Source organism: Helianthus annuus, chromosome 9, assembly GCF_002127325.2.
Source record: "Helianthus annuus cultivar XRQ/B chromosome 9, HanXRQr2.0-SUNRISE, whole genome shotgun sequence".
Taxonomy (NCBI): Eukaryota; Viridiplantae; Streptophyta; class Magnoliopsida; order Asterales; family Asteraceae; genus Helianthus; species Helianthus annuus.
Window position 1 is genome coordinate 177,321,582 of NC_035441.2, and position 23,800 is coordinate 177,345,381.

General features: G+C 37.9%; 1 protein-coding gene and 1 long non-coding RNA gene across 3 annotated transcripts; one reads left to right on the forward strand and one right to left on the reverse strand.

The window, feature by feature from the left end:
• Positions 1-714: 714 nt before the first annotated feature.
• On the forward strand, positions 715-14,537 carry LOC118482252. Of its 2 annotated transcripts, none has more exons than XR_004868049.1 (3): positions 715-841; positions 1,635-1,720; positions 14,341-14,537. It is a non-coding gene; the product is annotated as an uncharacterized LOC118482252 (long non-coding RNA). The 2 variants fall into 2 exon arrangements; XR_004868050.1 differs by lacking the exon at positions 14,341-14,537 and adding an exon at positions 12,865-13,104.
• A 4,168-nt stretch (positions 14,538-18,705) lies between these two features.
• Positions 18,706-19,802, reverse strand: LOC110879774 (two-component response regulator ARR5). Its single transcript, XM_022128301.2, has 3 exons — positions 19,468-19,802; positions 19,308-19,385; positions 18,706-19,207 (listed from the first exon to the last, which is right to left on the reverse strand). Exons 1-3 carry the CDS (start codon positions 19,648-19,650, stop codon positions 18,893-18,895), a joined length of 576 nt encoding a protein of 191 aa, XP_021983993.1. The 5' UTR covers positions 19,651-19,802; the 3' UTR covers positions 18,706-18,892.
• Positions 19,803-23,800: the final 3,998 nt, after the last annotated feature.

Here is a 23,800-nt window from a genome sequence, read left to right on the forward strand (position 1 = left end):
TACGTTTTGAGGTTAAAATGAGAACTCATATATTTCGTGTGAACCACGAAAACTTGGTCTAAATCTTGCAAATTCAATCTTTTTCACACGTGTCATTATATTAGAATATAACATTAAAAAATAGATTTACGTGTTTAATATACATATATTCAAAAATTAAAAAAAATATTCACATGTGTAAAAATAATTTTGTGAGTAATTTAGAGAGGGGGTGTGAATTAATTGAAGAGAAAATTCTTTTTTAATGTTGTATTTTAGTAATATAATAATAAGATAACTTTTTTATTGTTTTTTTTTCACGAGTTCTGTAACACCCCGAAAACGGGTTTGATAGTCAACCCACGTTAATATTAATGAACGGGTAAAATACCGTTAATGGTAAAAAGTAACCCGGTAAATATTCGGATTTAAATAAATAAACATAATTTTAAATAAAAGAGAATAAATGTTTTTTAGGAAATAAAGTTCGTAAGAGCCCGAGCTAACGGGACTTAAAAATAAAACGGTTTATAACTCCCGAAACCCATTAAACTAACTAGGAATAATTAACCTAGTTAGTAACGAGTAATTAAGTAAAAACTAGAAAGAAAAATAAGAACTAGTGAACCTTTTATAAAAGGTTGGAACAAAAGGGACCAAAGTTGTAACAAAAGAAACTTGTGTTTATAAACAAAAATTTTACACACAACACACACATTGTGTGTGTGTGGATCATACATCAGGAGCAAGAACAAGAGCTCAAACCCTAGTTCACCCAAAATCAACAAATTGAAGGTCAAATCTAGCCCAAATCAAATGCATGAACACAAATTTGTGATCACCTAAGCTTGGGGATCATAAGGTATGTAGAATTTCGATGATTTGTGAAGTTGTGAAATATGAAGAAACATCATAATCTACGAATTAGGTGTGAATCATAGAGGTTATGGCTAAATTGTGATGTGTACTTGCTTAGAAACAAAACCCTAAGTGTGAATAATACATATGTTGCCATGATTTGAATGCCTAGATGAATTACCACATTTAGATAAGTGAGTTTTACTAATATGATAAAATTTATGATATAATCATGTTAGAATCATCATATTGGATAGTAGAAGAAAGGTACTTGAAAAAATTATAAGTTGAGTGTATGTTCATACAAGAATTAAAATGGGTTTTTTTATATGTTATGATAAAATCGGTAATTTCATCCATGTAAATAGATGTATGTAATTATGTTATACACTAGTTTATATGAAAAACTTGATTAGATAAGGTGTTCGAATGAATGCTAGTGGTATGATGAAACGGGTCTCACTTATAGAGGAGAACCCTTAGTTCTTGTGAAAATAAATAAATAAGTTAGATTTTAATAATCACTTGAACTAGTTGAAGTATTGGAAATATAATGAACCGGATTAAAAAATTTGTTAAACGGTGGCTTAAAAGAACGCCTACCGGGTGATTTGAGAAATGCCTAAACTAGTTGATAAACTTGAATGTGCATTTTATATACTAATGGGCATTTGACTTTTTGAAAGTCAAACTGACCATTTATAAGATTGAATGATAATTTTTATATGAAATACGTAAGGTGGAATAGTCATAATTGATAATGACTAATCTAACCGTCTTACAAATTATAGTGATAGTTTGACGCTTAACAAGCTACATGGAAGCTCGGGAAGGAAGCGAGTCAAACGGATTGAGCACGCGGAAAAGAATAACCGGATGCAAGGTAAGAAAAGCTTACACCTTCTAGAATAGAATACTTACTTGTATAATAGATAGCATTGTGAATAATAAAATGGACATGGTTTTCGCGGGCATTTTGTTAATAAAATAGTTATTGATAGCAAACAGGTCCGTTATTTGCAAAACTGTTTCGGGGTCTTAAACACTTAGTTCTGATTCAATATTTGGTCAGAAGTGGTATAACAATATAAATGATGATTGGTAATTTTTATAAATTTTTCGAAAGTTATTTAACCTGGTTTTTGCGGAGGTTTTGTCAACAAAATAGTTGTTGATAGCATTCAGGTCCGTATTTGAAGAAATTGTTTCGGTGTCTTAAACACTTGGTTCTGATTCAATATTAGGTCAGAAGTGGTATAACAATATAAATAATGATTGGTAATTTTTATAAAATTTTTGGAAGTTGTTTAACGTGGTTTTCGTAGACGTTTTGTCAACAAAATAGTTGTTGACAACATGCAGGTCCGTATTTGCAAAAATTGTTTCGGGGTCTTAAACACTTAGTTTTGACTCAATATTTGGTCAGAAGTGGTATAACAATATAAAGATGATTGGTAATTTTTATAAATTTTTCGGAAGTTGTTTAACGTGGTTTTTGTGACACCCCAGGATAACCGGGAAAACCATACAACTTAACTAGCTTCCTCAGTGAGTGCCATCAAATTTCGGGACGAAATTTCTTTCAACTTGGGGATGATGTGACAACTCGAAATTTAGAACCTTTCTTGTATCTTGATGTAACTTGCTTGAAACATTTCGTGACTAGTAACTTGTTAATGTGATAACATAAGTGAACATTTTATGTGACTATGTGCTTGCTTGTACGTATGGTATATATGTATGTATATTACGTGAACCGAGAACCCGACTCGAGACCGTGAGGTCTCGAGTGAACAGTATAGCCGGTTGGGCCTTTGGGCCGTAAACCCCTTCTATCGACTTGTAAGCCCATTAGGGTACACCACCTTAGAACTAGTATATAACCTTGGGGATTATGCAACCTTGCAATCTTCTTGAACAACACACACACTCATACTCTCACTCTTTCCCCTCTCACCAAAACCGAACACCACTCCTCATTCTCGAATCTTTGGACGTTTGGATCGGCTCACACTCAATCGGTTAGAAGCCACACACGCACCTCACCAACCGGTTAGTACTTATGGTGTTTTGATTGATGTTTATTGTTGTTAAATGATAAAAGGAATGTTAGGATGTTTATTGTGTTTAAATGTTAGTGTTTGCATGATGATATGTGGTTACTTGGTTGTTGTTTAATCCATGATGTAAGGGTAATGTTTCGGTTAAGTGTTTATGCTATAAAGGGTCACCATACTTGATTTGTAAATGAAAAACCATGGTCTAAACGATTATGTGTGGTCATAAATAATATTCCGGTTCAATGATGATGGAAGTATCGATTACATGCTTGTCTTATGAATTGTTGCATATATTGTTGCTTGGAAAATGGGTTTGATGTTAGCTTAGAAACTATAGTCTTGACCGAATATGCATAAAGTTTGAATGAAGGTTATTTATGCTTTGAATGTTTGAAGAACATGAAAAACTTGTTGAATATCATATGAATGTGTGTTGAATATTTGAATTCTGCCATGTTTGATCCATTTTAGCAAATGTTTAGACAAGAAAACATGTTTAAGTGGATAGTACACAAATAGGGTGCATGCAATTGGAATGTTATTGGATAGTACAACTGTGCAGAATCAGCAACTGTTGGGGAGTCGAGAACCCCTAGTTGCGACTCGAAATCTCCAGGTTACGACACCGGTTGCGAGTCAAGAACACCTGGTTGCGACTCGCAACCACAGCATGATGAACCGAGACCACAGGTTGCGAGTCCCGTTGCGACTCGAGACCTCAGCATGACGAGCCGAGACCATAGTTACGACATAGGTTGCGACTCGAAACCTTAGCATGATCAGCCGAGACTGCGGTTGCGACTCGCAACCACCTATGATCAGCACAAACAGCATGACTCGAAACCATGATTGCGAGTCCGGTTGCGACTCGAGACCACGCTTATTGGACTTGCTTAGTTACGGGCCTTAGTTAATGGGCCAGCCTTATGGACTTCTGTGTTACTGTTGACGTATTGTTTGGGCCTGTTATCACGAGCCCAACTGTTAGGGCCTCACACTTAGACTTTGGGTTGTATATGACTGATAACTGTGAACTGTTGATGTTAAACGTGTTTGCCATGATCAATACCTGTGAACAATACGTGTTGAACATTCGTGCACTGCTTGGCTTGAATCTGATACGAATAATATCTGTGATAGGACCTAATTGATTACCTACAATTCGATTAACTTTTCTGTGTTACTGCCGAGCAAACCAAGGTGAGTTCACACCCTCTACAAAGCATGGGATTCCCTGGGCTGGGAACGGGGTAAAGGAACGTGGATTCCTCGTCCTCCTTGGGTAGGACGGTGTTGGTTCAGGAATGTAATTCCTCGTCCTGGTGGACGGATAACTCGTACTAGACTAAAACTCTATCACGAAGTCCCTCCTTTATATATCGACTTAATCGCCGGGCCAATGGCGAGCGGGTCATTAGTTAGATAGCGCTATTTAGGTCTGACAAACCTCACACCGTGCCGCAGAGGGCGGGCGTGAACTAATGGATCTGGGGCACGTCAATGATGATAGACATTGATGTTTTCAGGGCACATAAACATGACTACAGTCAGCAGTCGATATGGTAACGAGTCTAGTGTACGCATGGGGTAGCCCCCACGGCCGAAATGCCTGATAACTAACAAGGGGTAGCCCCCACGGCTGGAATGCCGGAGTAACTGGGAATGAACAAGTCACGTTTTTTAAACTATGGGGTAACCCCCACGGCAGGATGCCAGTTAAGGGAAACTGTTTTCGAAACAACTAAAACGAACACCCAACTGTGAACTCACTCAACTAGTTGTTGACTCGTTACTACATGCTTTGCAGGACCATAGGTACTCAGCTGGAGCTTGCATGGAGGAGGGTCGTTGTGGGACACGGATCGCTGCGTGTCATGTTCTATTTGAAAACATTTGAACTGATGTTATAACTTTAAACTTATGCTTCCGCTTGCAACTTAAACTTGGTTTTGTTGGAACACCAATCGTATTGGTTAAACTTTTATGACTATTTATATGCTTGTTCAGTATGATTGGTGGCTGGATCCTGGTCAGTCACGCCTCCAAGCGGTAGTACCCCGCGGGTGGATTTTTGGGGGTGTGACAGATTGGTATCAGAGCCATTGGTTATAGTGAACTTGGTTTTAATAAAGGAGAAATGTTTTTGTTAAAACCAGACTATAACCGGTATAGTGCTCAACGGTCCACAACGACGCTCCACTCCACATGCAAGGCTCGACATTCTAGGTGATATGATATGTGTATATTGCCTACTTGTTAGATACATAGTACATTGCCCATGGTATGCTTGATTAGTATAACTACTGTTGTTTGAACACGTGCGTGCTTACTCTGTCCTACTATCGTACCTTCGCGAACCTCTCTCACTCGTATTACTCTTGTTATGAAGAATCATGTCTGGACGCGTTAACATGACACAAGCCCAGTTGACGGCTTTGATCAACGAGCGAGTTGTCGCAGCACTCGCTGCCGCACACGCAGGAGGTATTTCCTGCAGCCCGAACTTATCCTAGGATCTTTAGGATCCTACTCTCGTGAACCAACCTTTGTGTTAAACTCTGTCTTTCTTTCACCTACCTTAGGTCAATATGCTCAGGCACCGGTGTGCACTTTTAAGACCTTTATGGACTGCCGACCCACTACTTTTAGCGGAACTGAAGGAGCAGTAGGTCTCCTACACTGGTTTGAGAAACTAGAATCTGTGTTCGAAATGTGTGAATGCCCTGAAGCGCGCAGGGTGAAGTATGCTACTGGTACTCTCGAGGGTTTGGCCCTCACGTGGTGGAATGCTCAAGTGCAAATGCTGGGGTTGGTTGCTGCCAACGCCACCCCATGGGAAACTTTCAAGGAAATGATCAGGGAGGAATACTGCAGCCGCGATGATATCCATAAGTTGGAAGATGAGTTCTACAACCTCAAGATGACGGGGTCAGAGATTGAGGCGTATACTAAGAGATCGCATGAGCTTGCCTTGTTGTGTCCTACTATGGTGGACCCTCCGTATAAGCGAATTGAACTTTATCTCAAGGGCTTGGTGCCAGAGATCCAAAGTCATGTGACTTCAGCAAACTTGACTACTATCCAGCAGGTTGTTCAGTTGGCTCACCGTCTTACTGATCAGGCGGTGGAGCAGAACAAATTACCAAAGCGCATAGGTGCTGCAACTACTTCTGGTACCTCTAGTGGGGACAAACGGAAATGGGATGGAACTTCAAGCAGGGGTTCAACTTCTGTGCAATCTCAGTCTCAGCAGAGAAAGACTGACGACCACAAGAGCCCCAGTCAGCAATCGTCTGGTGGTCAAAGTCATGGTGGGTACAAGGGGAATCACCCCAAATGCAATCGTTGCAACCTACACCACAGTGGGCCATGCACCAGGGGCAACTGTCATCGGTGCAACAAGCCTGGTCATGTTGCAAAGGATTGCAGGAGCGCATACCCCGCCAATCAGAATCGTCAGCAACCTCAGCAGAACCAGCGACAGCAGCAGGGTAACAACAAAGGGTGCTTTCAGTGTGGAGCTGAAGGCTACTTCAAGAAAGATTGTCCCCAACTGAACCAGAACAAAAACAACACCAATCAGGGGAATGGTAACAATGGGAATCATAACAACAACAATGGTGCCAGGGGACGAGTGTTCGTGATTGGTCAAGGTGAAGCAAGGAATGATCCCAACGTGGTGACGGGTAAGTTCCTTCTCGACGACTTTTATGTTACAGTCTTATTTGATTCGGGTGCCGATACTAGCTATGTGTCACTAGAAGTTAGTAAAATGCTTAAGCGTATCCCAACACCCCTGAGCGACAAGCACACTGTAGAGCTAGCAAATGGTAAGAGTTTGGAGGCCTCGCACGTAGTCAAGGGTTGCCAACTTGTCCTCGCTAACCAGACCTTCTCTATTGACCTCATTCCTATCGTCTTGGGTAGTTTCGACGTTGTCATTGGGATGGATTGGTTATCCCAACACCGAGCAGAGATTCTTTGCAACGAGAAGATCGTTCGTATTCCGGGTTCCGGTAGTGAACCACTTATGATTCGTGGCGACAAGAGAAGTGCTGTTGAGAACATCATCTCTCTTCTTAAGGCCCAGAAGTGCTTACGAAAGGGCCACACTGCGATTTTGGCTCTCGTTACTGATACCACAGAGAAAGAGAAGAAGCTAGAGGATTTTCCAGTTGTACGTGACTATCCTGAGGTATTCCCTGAGGAATTACCTGGTCTTCCGCCCCATCGCCAAGTCGAGTTTCAGATCGAATTAGCTCCTGGAGCTGCGCCTATAGCACGTGCACCTTATCGTTTAGCTCCATCAGAGTTGGAAGAACTCTCCACGCAACTACAAGAACTCTTGGATAAGGGTTTTATTCGTCCTAGCTCATCGCCTTGGGGAGCTCCAGTACTTTTTGTGAAGAAGAAGGACGGTACCTTCAGAATGTGTATCGACTATCGTGAACTCAACAAGGTGACTGTGAAGAACCGTTATCCTCTACCGCGCATTGACGACTTGTTCGACCAGTTGCAGGGGTCGAGCTACTATTCAAAGATCGATCTGAGATCGGGATATCACCAGCTGAGAGTTCGAGAAGAGGATGTCTCTAAGACAGCCTTTAGGACTCGATATGGGCACTATGAGTTTTTGGTCATGCCGTTTGGGCTGACGAACGCACCCGCAGTTTTCATGGACTTAATGAACCGAGTTTGCAAGCCGTATCTGGACAAATTCGTTATAGTCTTCATCGACGACATCCTGATCTATTCTAAGAGCAAAGAGGAGCACGAACAGCATCTACGACTTATTTTGGAACTCCTTCGAACAGAACAGCTTTACGCAAAGTTCTCGAAATGCGACTTCTGGCTTCGAGAGGTCCATTTCCTAGGACACGTGGTGAACAAGGATGGGATTCACGTTGATCCATCCAAAGTGGACTCTATTAAGAACTGGCCTGCACCTCGTACACCAAAGGAAATTCGCCAATTCTTGGGATTGGCAGGTTACTACAGGAGATTCATTAAGGATTTTTCAAAGATCGCGCAGCCTCTCACCTCGCTAACACAGAAAGGCGTTGTTTATCATTGGGGAAATGCACAAGAGTTAGCTTTTCAGCATCTAAAGGATAGACTGTGTAGTGCACCTATCCTTTCACTGCCAGAGGGCACAGAAGATTTTGTGGTTTACTGTGATGCATCGATTCAAGGTCTTGGTTGTGTATTGATGCAACGAGATAAGGTCATAGCTTACGCCTCACGACAACTCAAAGTTCACGAGAAGAACTACACTACGCATGATTTAGAGCTGGGAGCTGTTGTTTTCGCACTTAAGTTATGGCGGCATTACCTGTACGGAACCAAGTGCGCCATCTACACCGACCACAGGAGCCTAGAGCACATATTCAAGCAGAAGGAACTGAATATGCGGCAACGACGATGGGTCGAGCTGCTAAATGATTACGAGTGCTCCATCAGGTATCACCCGGGCAAGGCCAATGTTGTGGCAGACGCCCTAAGTCGAAAGGACACCGCGCCTAAGCGCGTAAGAGCTCTACAACTCACGATCCATTCTAGTCTACCTTCGCAAATACGAGCTGCTCAGATAGAAGCACTGAAACCAGAAAACGTTAGAGCCGAAGCCCTACGCGGGTCAAGGCAACGCTTAGAACAGAAGGAAGACGGTGCTTACTACGTAACAGGACGCATTTGGGTCCCACTCTATGGCGACTTACGAGAACTTGTAATGGACGAAGCACACAAATCTCGCTACTCGGTACACCCTGGTTCGGACAAGATGTACCACGATATTAAAACTACGTATTGGTGGCCTAGCATGAAGGCCCACATAGCAACTTACGTCAGCAAGTGTTTGACTTGTGCGCGAGTCAAGACGGAATATCAGAAACCCTCAGGCCTACTGCAACAACCAGAGATACCACAATGGAAATGGGAGCAAATTTCCATGGATTTCGTTACTGGCCTACCAAGATCTCAGCGCGGAAACGATACTATCTGGGTGATTATGGATCGACTCATGAAATCCGCACACTTTTTGGCAATTAAGGAAACAGATAAATTCTCCACTCTAGCGGAGATATATCTCAAGGAAGTTGTTTCGAGGCACGGGGTGCCCACTTCTATCATCTCTGATCGAGATGCACGTTTTACTTTGGAACTGTGGCAGGCAATGCACAAGTCTTTTGGCTCACGTCTAGATATGAGCACAGCGTATCACCCACAGACGGACGGGCAGTCCGAGCGCACTATCCAGACATTAGAAGACATGCTTCGTGCTTGTGTAATCGACTTTGGCAACAGCTGGGAGAAGCATCTGCCACTTGTGGAATTTTCATACAATAACAGCTACCACACCAGCATCAAAGCTGCTCCGTTTGAGGCATTGTACGGACGTAAATGCCGGTCACCTCTTTGTTGGGCAGAGGTGGGGGATAGTCAAATCACTGGTCCAGAACATGTGGTAGACACTACTGAGCGGATCGCTCAAATACGACAACGCATGGCGGCCGCTCGAGACCGTCAGAAGGCCTACGCCGATAAGGGCAGAAAACCACTTGAGCTCCAGGTTGGGGAGCGGGTATTACTCAAAGTTTCACCCTGGAAGGGTGTGGTTCGTTTTGGTAAACGAGGCAAACTCAACCCACGATACGTTGGACCTTTTGAAATCATTGAGAAAATAGGCAAGGTGGCCTACAGACTGAACTTACCAGCAGAACTCGGTGCAGTTCACAACGTTTTCCATGTGTCGAATCTGAAGAAGTGTCTGTCAGATGAGACCCACGTGGTTCCTCTGAAGGAACTCACGATCGACGAACAGTTGAAGTTCGTCGAGGAACCAGTCGAAATCACGGACCGGGATGTTAAGGTCCTCAAGAGCACTAGGATACCTCTCGTTCGAGTTCGTTGGAACTCACGTCGCGGCCCAGAGTTCACCTGGGAGCGCGAAGATCGGATGAAACAAAAGTATCCCCAACTGTTTGCGAACAGTACAACCACTACTGAGGCTGAAGCTACGGAATTTCGGGACGAAATTCCAGATCAACGGGGGGTGGATGTGACACCCCAGGATAACCGGGAAAACCATACAACTTAACTAGCTTCCTCAGTGAGTGCCATCAAATTTCGGGACGAAATTTCTTTCAACTTGGGGATGATGTGACAACTCGAAATTTAGAACCTTTCTTGTATCTTGATGTAACTTGCTTGAAACATTTCGTGACTAGTAACTTGTTAATGTGATAACATAAGTGAACATTTTATGTGACTATGTGCTTGCTTGTACGTATGGTATATATGTATGTATATTACGTGAACCGAGAACCCGACTCGAGACCGTGAGGTCTCGAGTGAACAGTATAGCCGGTTGGGCCTTTGGGCCGTAAACCCCTTCTATCGACTTGTAAGCCCATTAGGGTACACCACCTTAGAACTAGTATATAACCTTGGGGATTATGCAACCTTGCAATCTTCTTGAACAACACACACACTCATACTCTCACTCTTTCCCCTCTCACCAAAACCGAACATCACTCCTCATTCTCGAATCTTTGGACGTTTGGATCGGCTCACACTCAATCGGTTAGAAGCCACACACGCACCTCACCAACCGGTTAGTACTTATGGTGTTTTGATTGATGTTTATTGTTGTTAAATGATAAAAGGAATGTTAGGATGTTTATTGTGTTTAAATGTTAGTGTTTGCATGATGATATGTGGTTACTTGGTTGTTGTTTAATCCATGATGTAAGGGTAATGTTTCGGTTAAGTGTTTATGCTATAAAGGGTCACCATACTTGATTTGTAAATGAAAAACCATGGTCTAAATGATTATGTGTGGTCATAAATAATATTTCGGTTCAATGATGATGGAAGTATCGATTACATGCTTGTCTTATGAATTGTTGCATATATTGTTGCTTGGAAAATGGGTTTGATGTTAGCTTAGAAACTATAGTCTTGACCGAATATGCATAAAGTTTGAATGAAGGTTATTTATGCTTTGAATGTTTGAAGAACATGAAAAACTTGTTGAATATCATATGAATGTGTGTTGAATATTTGAATTCTGCCATGTTTGATCCATTTTAGCAAATGTTTAGACAAGAAAACATGTTTAAGTGGATAGTACACAAATAGGGTGCATGCAATTGGAATGTTATTGGATAGTACAACTGTGCAGAATCAGCAACTGTTGGGGAGTCGAGAACCCCTAGTTGCGACTCGAAATCTCCAGGTTACGACACCGGTTGCGAGTCAAGAACACCTGGTTGCGACTCGCAACCACAGCATGATGAACCGAGACCACAGGTTGCGAGTCCCGTTGCGACTCGAGACCTCAGCATGACGAGCCGAGACCATAGTTACGACATAGGTTGCGACTCGAAACCTTAGCATGATCAGCCGAGACTGCGGTTGCGACTCGCAACCACCTATGATCAGCACAAACAGCATGACTCGAAACCATGATTGCGAGTCCGGTTGCGACTCGAGACCACGCTTATTGGACTTGCTTAGTTACGGGCCTTAGTTAATGGGCCAGCCTTATGGACTTCTGTGTTACTGTTGACGTATTGTTTGGTCCTGTTATCACGAGCCCAACTGTTAGGGCCTCACACTTAGACTTTGGGTTGTATATGACTGATAACTGTGAACTGTTGATGTTAAACGTGTTTGCCACGATCAATACCTGTGAACAATACGTGTTGAACATTCGTGCACTGCTTGGCTTGAATCTGATACGAATAATATCTGTGATAGGACCTAATTGATTACCTACAATTCGATTAACTTTTCTGTGTTACTGCCGAGCAAACCAAGGTGAGTTCACACCCTCTACAAAGCATGGGATTCCCTGGGCTGGGAACGGGGTAAAGGAACGTGGATTCCTCGTCCTCCTTGGGTAGGACGGTGTTGGTTCAGGAATGTAATTCCTCGTCCTGGTGGACGGATAACTCGTACTAGACTAAAACTCTATCACGAAGTCCCTCCTTTATATATCGACTTAATCGCCGGGCCAATGGCGAGCGGGTCATTAGTTAGATAGCGCTATTTAGGTCTGACAAACCTCACACCGTGCCGCAGAGGGCGGGCGTGAACTAATGGATCTGGGGCACGTCAATGATGATAGACATTGATGTTTTCAGGGCACATAAACATGACTACAGTCAGCAGTCGATATGGTAACGAGTCTAGTGTACGCATGGGGTAGCCCCCACGGCCGAAATGCCTGATAACTAACAAGGGGTAGCCCCCACGGCTGGAATGCCGGAGTAACTGGGAATGAACAAGTCACGTTTTTTAAACAATGGGGTAACCCCCACGGCAGGATGCCAGTTAAGGGAAACTGTTTTCGAAACAACTAAAACGAACACCCAACTGTGAACTCACTCAACTAGTTGTTGACTCGTTACTACATGCTTTGCAGGACCATAGGTACTCAGCTGGAGCTTGCATGGAGGAGGGTCGTTGTGGGACACGGATCGCTGCGTGTCATGTTCTATTTGAAAACATTTGAACTGATGTTATAACTTTAAACTTATGCTTCCGCTTGCAACTTAAACTTGGTTTTGTTGGAACACCAATCGTATTGGTTAAACTTTTATGACTATTTATATGCTTGTTCAGTATGATTGGTGGCTGGATCCTGGTCAGTCACGCCTCCAAGCGGTAGTACCCCGCGGGTGGATTTTTGGGGGTGTGACAGTTTTCGCGGACGTTTTGTCAACAAAATAGTTGTTGACAACAAGCCGGTCCGTACTTGCAGAAATTGTTTCGGGGTCTTAAACACTTAGTTTTGACTCAATACTTGATCAGAAGTTGTATAACAATATAAATGATGAATGGTAATATTATGTATTGTTAAGTGTTATAAATACAGGCAAGCGGAAAGTACGAGCATGTTTTGCCAAGGTTGGCGAAAGGTAATGCAATGTATTAAAAATGAGTCAATGTTGACCCGTGCCAGGTACGCACAAGGAATGATACTCTTGTGAAGGGTACATGTACCAACCATAATATGGATTATGGTTGGAGTAAATAAGGGGCTGTTTGGCAACATCTGAACCAATAAGTGCTGAATGAATAAGAGGTCTGAATAGCTAAGAGGCTCTGAACCATTAAGTGCTGAATCAGTAGAGTACTGTTTGGTTGCACCTCTGAATGACTATGTAAAATGACATTTTTACCCCTCTAAACTACTTATATATCTGATCATACGTATATATAAAAATCCGAACATCAAACTTCGCAGTTTCACAACATCATAAATAATAAATAATTGCAACAAAATCAATATACCAATATAACCAAACAATTAGCAATTTGTTTTTAATCATACATATATACAAAATATATAAAAAAATGCACATTATACATACTAGGGCTTGAAATCTTGAATCGATACTGTTAAACCATGAAAGTTGTGCCATATTCAAACTCCTGCACTCAAGATTGCACTCAAGATTGAAGGTTTGGATTTTGGAATGTGAGAAAACAGATCAGAAATTGCAAATGAAGCTCAACTGAAAGAAATCGAGTGCATCCACTCCAAATATAGACCAACATACATGGTGTGTGTATTACAACCCTACCAGATACGCCTCAGAAACCTCAAATCGGTCTTAAAATCCTGTGCGATTTCTCTCACCAGACGTTGAAACGGAAGCTTCCGGATCAACAGCTCAGTGCTCTTCCGCAACGGTTCCTGGCCGGAATCTGTGCAGCTTCTTCACTCCTCCGGTCGCCGGAGCTGATTTTTTGGCGGCTTTTGTCACCAGTGGTTTCCGAGGAGCTTTTCCGCCGTTTGATTTGCGGGCGGTTTGCTTTCTTCACGGCATTTTTTGATGTTTGAATAATACGAGATTGATTGATGTTTGAAGGAGCTGTGGAGGAGATGGGAGGAGCTGTGGAGGAGATGGGAGGAAGGGGTATGTATGTCCAGTGTTTCATTCAGCGACTTTTCAAATCTGAACCATTCAGATCTGAATGGAACCATTAAGAGGTAAGGGTTTTGTGAACCAAACAACTCAGCCTCTGACCGATTCAGAGGTAAGCTCTGAATGGATTCATTCAGATGTAAACAAACAGCCCCTAAGAGTTTTTTTCAATAAGAGTTGATAAAATTATAGTTTTGACATAAATGCCCATAACGTGTCAAACGTGTATATAACTTAAGAATTGGTAAAAGAACCATGAAAACTAATAAGATATGATCCGGCTAATGGATCGTATTAGTAAACATTAAAGAGTTACTAAAAATGGTTGTGCATATAGGGATATGGTACAAACCCATAACGGGTTAAATAATTCGGTTTAAGAACCGGAAATTTGAATTCGAAGGAAACAAGAATTTTGAATAATGGATGAATTAATTGGATGGAAATATGTTTATAACTTGTTGTGAAAATGTCAAAACTAACTTTTATGTTGGTTTTGATTTTAGGAATATCTTATGGAACTCCGGATGAGGATCAAGCAAGAAAGAAAAACCGAACACATGTCTCGAAGCTTCCGCAACGATCTTATTTTGTTCAAGTTTAAAAAGTGGATATTGTAAGCACTTGAAATTATATTTTGGAATGTTTTTAAATATGTAAGAAGTTTAACTTGAAAAAGTTTTTGTAAGCTTGCATTTTCGTATAAAATGCGTGTTTAGTATTATAATCTTGATTAATAGAGACGGTCTTACAAGTTCTCACTCTCTCACAATACTTAAAAGTAGTTAAGATAGCATCCTCTACGTTCCTATTTCCTAATCTTGTATCTACTTTACTCATATATTAGCATTTTATGTATATAATAATATGGAAAAAAACATTCAAGAAATAAACGATACACGAATCAAATCTGAGTAGTGGCGGACTTAAGGGTGTTACCAGGGGTAGTACGGGCTACTCCTCAACCCCTTCTCCATAGTGTAAAAATACCCATTAACTCCATTTCCGTAGTGTAAAAATACCCCTCAACTCTATTTCTGTTATATAAAGGATACCCCTGATCCTAAAAAAAATTAGGATACTCCTAACTTTTTGGGCTAGTTTCGTGAGCATATGCCTTTTGTGCTCACGTATCTTTGAAAAATGCCTTTTCATCCCCCAAAATTATGTATAGATTATATGGCAACCAAATTCTTGTATTCACCTTTTCTTTCAGGTAACTCACGGTTTATGTAGGTTTCAAACTGAAAAATGATACACGAGGAAATATATATACGCAATTATAAAGTCACGTATCCTATTAGTAAAAATGTAGATATATTTTGTCATAACTCTAAATTATATTATAATACTATACAAAAATAAAGTACTTTCATGATCATTTTCCAATTAACTTTGTACCCCCATCCCCCCTTTTCAGCTACATGTCCCTCATTTCACTTGCTTAGTCATTATTAGTGGTTCATATCACCGCACGGTAACTGACGACAAGTTTGATCACACATGTTTTACATGTTTTATAAAGTGTTACGAAGATTCTCGGAACCCTAGCAAGCCATACCACAATTCTTTTGTACCATCAATAGTTTCCGCTTTCTTTGACATTTTCATTTGATATATTTTATGTCGGGTATCCGTATATATTGTATTCCTAACCGGTTTATATATATACAATGGTCCCGTTTACAAGGTGTCACATACTTTGTCGTATCGTACCATGTAATGTGTTCATACCTTACTACATTTTTAACATGTATCTTGTTGACTTGGTCAGAGTTGAATAAATTTCTGTTTCGGTCAAATTTGTTGTATGGCCTTGAAAATTACCATTTAAGATTTAACGGGTCCCGGTGTGGATGTTTGTTGACTTTTCAGGGATTTTGGACTTTGACTATTATTAATTAAATAATCCGACGTTAATTTCACTTAAACTTCCAAAAGAGATGGCCCCTCAAAAAAGATACGCCGTGTCCTTTTTTATTTCTTTTGTTTTTAGCTTAGGATTCTGTCCAATCTTTATGACTACGTAAATTGTTTAATATTATTTGGTTTATAAAATATATTATTTTGATTTGGTGTATGATTTTGTAGAATATTAAAAGAAGAGGTTGTGAAAGATAATGGATATCTCTGAAAAGTACTTTTAGTTTGTAAAAATCTATACTATATAATAAAAGAAACCTGTTTTGGGACACTTGTCATTCTCTCATTTAATTGATTAAAATTATTAATAATCCTAATCTTTTATATATTTGAGACTAATTGTATTTTTATTAGATTAACTGACTTTAATTATTTTTATTAGATAAACCAACTTTAATACTATAAGATTTAACATAATTATTTTTATTACATATGGAAGAAGAAAACACAAAGATATAGAACACGACACTTATCCATCATCCATGTATATCCCGATTTCCACCTTACAACATCACTTTATGCTTCTTAAATCAAACACGATATATAGATAATTCAAACTCAACTTTAAATCATCATCCATTATAAAATTTTATGGCTCCACCAACTACTATCTAAATTAATACAAATTTTTATTAATAATAATATTTATCTAAATTAATTCAAATTCTTATTATTGCAAGCTTTTTAAAATGTGTTATTACTTATTTTTCTTCCGAAGCCTAATCCACCGTTTTAACTTTTAATTAATGAAAATGGTCCATGTGAGCATGAATATTATATAGACACCATATAAATAGATTTATTCGAATGTAACAAAAAAAATATAAAACCTTAATATATCAAAAATTTTATAATCAAAATAATGGATCAAGAGTCTTGTGAGCATGAATATTATATACACACATCATGTAGTTAGATATTTACTCGAATGTAACAGAAAATATGATAAAAACATGATATATCAAGAATTTATGATCAAAATAATGGATCAAGAGTCTTGCGAGGATCTATCTATATCTATATAATAAAAGAACCTGTTTTGGGACACTTGTCATTCTCTCATTTAATTGATTAAAATTATTAATAATACTAATAATAATAATAATATTTAATCTAAATTAATACAAATTTTTATTATTAATAATATTTAATCTAATCTAATACAAATTTTTATTATCAATAATATTTAATCAAATCTAATAAGAATTCATAAGAATTCCAAAGTTGCTTTTAAAAAGATAATGTTTTATTCTTTGATATATAAAATTCATTTATTCAACCCGTGTAATACACGGGTTATAACCTAGTATACTATAATTCAACTCAAATAAAAATTAATATACCTATGTCAGGAAATCTCATTATACTATCCTTGAGCTATCTTAATAATATAATTAAATTAAACGTCAAAGTAAAGTGATATATTTGTTTTCATTAACCATTTGCTACGTCGCATTAGTTTATTAATATATTTCATTAACTTATTAAGCTTTAATGTGATCTCATTGATGTTACAACAACTCGTATTAGTGGTTGATATTATATACCAACTATGAATAAAAATTGATATAATTATTTGAGGAGCCTTTCCACTAGCTTATATATTTGGTGTCCCAACCCACTAATCAATATCTAATACATTACATCTCTTTATACGAGTTTAATAGTATATTATGTTAGGACTCGTTAAATGTGCTTTCTTAATCAGGAAAATAAGAATACTTACATTTGTCATCTTACATAGTTAAATGTGTTTTCTTAATCAAGAAAATAAGAATACTCTAAAGATTTGTCATCTTACATAATTTTGATTCTTGAAAAGCTAACCTATTGTATCCTCGTGAATTTTTATACTTGAAAAGTTAAATGTTAGTAGTCAGTCACATGGATACACACCAACTTATTCTAGTGTACCAAATTATTGGACATACAACGCTTAGAGATGATACACACAATAATTTCATGTATATTATGAGTGTATGTTAAATACATGACTATTATTGTACATCACATGAAAATTAATAAAAGTAATATAAACTTAAGGTAATAGATATAGACTTATAAAATAAATACACCTATTTTTTATGGCTGTATTTCATAACTTGATATCATATGATATTGCACATCAAATAGCCTTACATCATGATCTTGTACATCAGATCTAACAAAAGAAACATATTTTCTGACAAGGGTACAGGGGCACTCCTAAAATGAACCCAACTAATCCAAATGAAGCCACCAACAGGGAAATGTTAATAGGCATTATAGTTTATTATAGTTTGGTGGAGATTGATATGATCGGATGGTTTCACTATTGGCACGATAATATAGTGGTCCAAATCTTCCGACTAAAAAAACAAGGAAATGTGATCTCAGTTTTACCCGAATGAACCCAAATTGCAAGGGGCATTTCATGTATTTCATCCAAATGAACCCAAACTATAAGGGGCATTTAAGTTTTTCATCCATCCAAGTTTTCCACTCTCCTTATCACACTCGGGTTCGCCATCCACGCTTTTTATCCTCGATTTCCATCATGAGCGATTTACCCCTCACACTCGGGTTCGCCATCCACGCTTTTTATCCTCGATTTCCATCATGAGCGATTTACGGCAATGTTCTTGCCAGGGGCGGATATAGAGTGTAACAAGAGGTAACTCTTTGCCCTTGACGCTCCGACGGTGGTATAAATTTTGAAAAAAATTGTCGTTTTTCCAATTTCGTTACCCCTTCAGAATTTTTTTTTTTTTTTAAACATTGCCCCTATAATGATTTTCTAGATCCGTCACTAGTTATAACCCAGCCCGATTAACCCAAACCCCCATCCCAAAGGCATCCCCTTCACCCAAATACCTCAAACAGTCAAACTTGCCTAGTTCATGGCTTTTGTCACAAAATGAGATCTCATTCAATAACAAATGGTAACTACCCTCTAGCCAAACAAAAACTAGGTTAAATAAGTATATTCATTAACAAAAATTCATGTTGTGCGACAATCAACATCCCATATCGTCCCTTGATGTCAAAATATGTCGAACAACATGTTACATTTACATTGTTTAGACCTCAAAACCCCTACAATCTAACTCACTCCCTTCCTCTAGTTAGTCAAAAACAGTCATCTTAAACACTCGATCAGCAAAGCTTAGGTGCAGCTTGTTGAGGCGAAGCGGGCGGAGACATCGACGACACATTCTTATGACACGAAAGCGACGACGGCAACACCGGCAATCGATCATCACCCCTCTTCCTCTTCCTGCTGTTCTCCACCTCTTCCACTCCCCTGTTTTCGGTTTTCAATATCGAATCCTTTAATCGTCTAACATCCGATAGCTTAACCGGTTTCAGTAAATAATCCTCTGCCCCTTCCTCCAAACATCTGTCGATGCGTGTTAGGATGTTCTCAGATGACATGATCACTACAGGAATCTCCTTCAACGTTGATGAATTCTGCAAAATCATAATTCAAAAAACGTATAGCTGTTAGATAACCGAAAATAAATTGGTCTTATAAAGTCAAAATTAGGGTTACAAGTTACAAAATACAAACCTTGATTTTCTTTAAGAGCTCGAATCCGGTCATTCCAGGCATAGAATAATCCGTGATAATCATATTTACCTTCAAATCCTGTTATCATAAACAGATTTAATATTATTAATAAAGTGAAACATGAGGAAAATTATGAAATGAAATGAAGAAAGGAACATACATCGAAATGAGTGGAATTGTTGTTGTCTTCTAAGCCTAGATATTGTAAAGCTCTGGATCCGCTATCAACAACAGTGACTTTGAAAGAGGAGACTTTGAGGAGCCTCTCGATGACTTTGCGATCGATGTTGCTGTCATCAACGGCGAGAACGTGTAGCTCTTGATCATTCATCATTTTGTTCATGAAAACTGAAATCAGAAATGAGAGGTGTGTTTTTGATGTGTGAGATTGATTATATGTAGAATGTGAGATATGGAGATATGTGAGTGGGGGTGGGTATATATATGGGGGAAAGAGGAAAGGGGACAGGAAGGAAGAAAGTAGAGATCTTGAGGAGATTGTGAGATCTTGGAAAATCTAAATGGTATAATCACACATGTCTCCTTTATCAGGGTCTGACCCACTGTTTTTCATTTATTCATTTACTATTTTTAACTTAATAATAATAAAATAATAATCAGCTCAAGTCACACGTCTTGACTTCTAAACCGGCAACCACCCAACTTTTTTTTATTTTTTCTGGAAAGTAAGATAAGTATTTGGAGATTGTAAGAATCCTTATGGTGAGAATGATGTTAAATACGTAGATATATATAAACTGAAACTGCAATACTGCATAGAAACGACTACATGATATGTCACAATTATCCGATTTTCAAAAGATGATTGCTCAATATTATTAAAAAGCAAGGTGCTACATTGATTGATTTTTTTATAACGTCACACACCACATGTTAGTATCATCGGTTACCTCATGCGTTTCTTTACGTCGTTTCCTTCCACGTTACCTCCTGCATTCCCTCACATTTCCGCCTCTCACTATCCAAATCGAACTGACAAAATTGATATTACTTTACAAGTTGTATTAGGAATTAGCAATAAAATACGGCTTGCAGCATTGCAACGGTCATCTAGCAGAAGGTTAGTATGTGGTGCAAGACTCTGTTCCTCTTCGCTTTCTCGTTCAGAGATGTCCCTGGCTCACAATCACTGCGGTTTGGGAGGTAGCGCGAAGATAGTCTACCAAGGGATCGTCATTCTATCTTGTTGGAGCATATGGAAAGCTAGGAACAACTTCGTTTTTAATGGTAAAGAAGTAATTGTAGACGATATCTTCAGTGAAATCAGGTCGATAGGTTACCTTTGGTACAAAAATAGATGGAAGGGTAGGACTGTTTCTTGGGATTCTTAGTGTAAATTTGTAAGTATGTGATTTGGATTTGCCGTGTCGCTCGGTTTTGAGCTGGTTGTTTTTTAATGAAATTTACCGTTAAAAAAAATAGTATATTGTTTTTAAATGTCTAAAATCGCTTGAAGATTACAGGGATATCTTAATGATATATTGAATTAAATGATGTATGATAGTGATATGGGCTTTGGGACAAAATTTCTTGTGGAACATTATATTGATGTGTGCTTTGTATATAAAGCCTTGAATTTGTGAATAAACTTTTTCTAACCGAATCATGCATGATTAACGGCCGGGGTAAATTGAAGCTTCTTTGTAATTTCTTTTACGGGGAAGGTTCATTTGATAAGAAAATTTAATTGAGAACAAAAAGAACAAAAAGTAATTTTGTAAAACATTAAATAGTTTTTTCACTTATCTGATTTAATATCATTTTTAACTAATTAATTAGTCATAAAGACTAGTATCCTCCACACTAACTTTTTTTGCCTACACACATCAAAAGTTATCTTACATATTTCGAAATTCATCCTACACGTTGAAATTTATCCTACACAACTTGTAATTTATTCTACACAACTCGTGATTTATCCTACACTTTAAATTATTTTATTTTATGTTTTTGAAAAAATATATATTTTGAAGTTAAGTTACAAAAAATTTAATGTAGATAGCTATTAAAAAGGAAGACTAAAAATTAATGACATATGTAGATTTACCAATGTACCCTTATAGTAACATTAAATACTTATATTAAATGAAGTAAAATAAAACATTCTTATTGGTTAAATTTTTTTTTTCTTCTTACAAAAAATTTCTTCTCATTTGAACTCTCTACTTTCTTTTACATTGTTAAAGTATAAGAATAAAAACAAAAGATGGGTTTTTATTATGATTTTATTTCAGCTTACAAAAGAGTTATATTTTCATCGTCTCTCTTTTTTTTAATTTAAATGATTCTCGACTAATCATAATCATTTTTTACCGACCAACAGAGAATATACTCACATAGGCAAAAAACGAGCACCTCTAGCCAGAGATACATAGCTAAGTACAAAGTTAAGCAAGCACATCAAAATTACATCACTCATTCTAATCTAAAAATTAAAGTTCGCTTTACCTTTGATCCCATGAAAGCATACGCACAAATGTCCTCAAAAACTTTTTCCGCATTGAGGTTGACATTATTAAAAATAGCCATTCCTCGCTTTCTACACGAACCATAAATTAGACGACACAATAACCTGCATCATCATTTTGTATTTTTATGTATCTCCTATCCAGGGGCGGACCCACATTGGTGCCACTGGGGTCCCCGGACCCCAATCTTTTTTAAAAAAATAGTAGATTCGGTATATTAAATTGTATATGGACCCCATAAATACAATTAGGTGGACACCATAGAAATAAAAAGAAAGCTGGTGTAGTGGTAAATCTCCCCCTTTTTCACCAAGAGGTCATGGGTTCAATCCTTGATAAGCCCATTTTTCTTATTTTTTTTTAAAATCTAGTTCAAACCTCACTTTAATTAAAATGGACCCCATTAAAATAAAATCCTGGGTCCGCCACTGCTCGTATCAACAATGAGGAAATCTACACAACTTTTTTTTTGTTATCGAATTTCCGGATAATATCATGTTTTTGCACAATATTTTTATCCTTTCCCATATATCATTTGCGACCCTGCAAATAAGAAGACTAATCATATATTGATTGTGAAGAAATGTGAATTTTTTTTATATTTTGATTAACTCAAAAAGAAAACATAACATCTTTATCTACAGATAGAGATGAGTACAAGCATTAATTAAAAACCAAATAAAAGGCAATTTAAATACATCTTTTGTGTTTAGAGATATGAGATGTCAGATGATTAGAAGCATTTGGAAAGATACAAGGCGCACTATAAATGTGTAATAAACAAAACAAATAAAAAGACTAAACCATTATATATTGTATTTATATTTATTAATGGCCAACTAATACAATACAACTTAGTCATCCGGACAAACTCAAAGGCAAAAGGTCATCCACGCCCTGCAAGCACAGACAACATAACAAGACATGCCCACCATTCCAAAGAAAACCTACCGCCCGAAAGCTCACTTTAGTAAAACCCTTTATACTATTATATAATAATATACGTCTTTAACTCGTTTACTTTTACCAATATAGTTTTTACTAGGTTACAACCCTGTGTATTACACGGGTTGAATAAATAAATTTTATATACTAAATAATAAAACAATATATCTTTAAAAACCTTTTTTATTACACAAGTTGAATAAATATAATTTTATATATTAAATAATAAAAAAATATATCTATAAGAACAATATTGTACATGTTGAATAAATGTAATTTTATATACAAAACAAAAAAAGTTATATCTTTAAAACCACGTGTATTACACGAGTTGAATAAATGTAATATTGTTTACCAAATAATAAAATAATACATCTTCAAAAAACCTCATTTATTACACGGGTTGAATAAATGTAATTTTATATACCAAATAATAAAAAAATTACATCTTTAAAAATATGTGTATTACACGGTTTGAATAAATGTAATTTTCTGTACTAAATAATAAAAAATATATATCCTTAAAAAACCTCGTGTATTGTACGAATTTTTTTCTAACCTTTCTGGCCCCTAACGTCTTTTTTTAACCCTTTTGGCCCATAACATCTAATGGATGGTGTTAGTGTTAGGGGGCCAAAAGGGTTAGAAAAGAAGACGTTGGGTCTTAGATGTTAAAAAAATAATTTGGGCTAAAAGGGTAAAAGTTATATAACTACAGTGGCCAAAATCGCAATTTTCTCTAAAGAATTTTTTAACATCTAAGCCCCTAACGTCTTTTTTTCTAACCTTTTTGGCCCCTGACGTCTTTTTTTTAACCCTTTTGGCCCATAACATTTAATGGATGGTGTTAGTGTTAGGGGCCAAAAGGGTTAGAAAAGAAGACGTTGGGGGCTTAGATGTTAAAAAAATAATTTGGGCTAAAAGGGTAAAAGTTATATAACTACAGTGGCCAAAATCGCAATTTTCTCTAAAGAATTTTTTAACATCTAAGCCCTCAACGTCTTTTTTTCTAACCTTTTTGGCCCCTAACGTCTTTTTTTAACCCTTTTGGCCCATAAC

Bases quoted from the DNA above. Each gene is read 5' to 3' on its own strand.
- LOC110879774 (XM_022128301.2), bottom strand. From the start codon at position 19,650: ATGAACAAAATGATGAATGATCAAGAGCTACACGTTCTCGCCGTTGAT. The intron at 19,386-19,467 runs GTATGTTCCTTT...TTATGATAACAG, and splicing joins ACAATTCCACTCATTTCGAT to GATTTGAAGGTAAATATGAT. The intron at 19,208-19,307 runs GTTTGTATTTTG...ATGATTTTGCAG, and splicing joins AGCTCTTAAAGAAAATCAAG to AATTCATCAACGTTGAAGGA.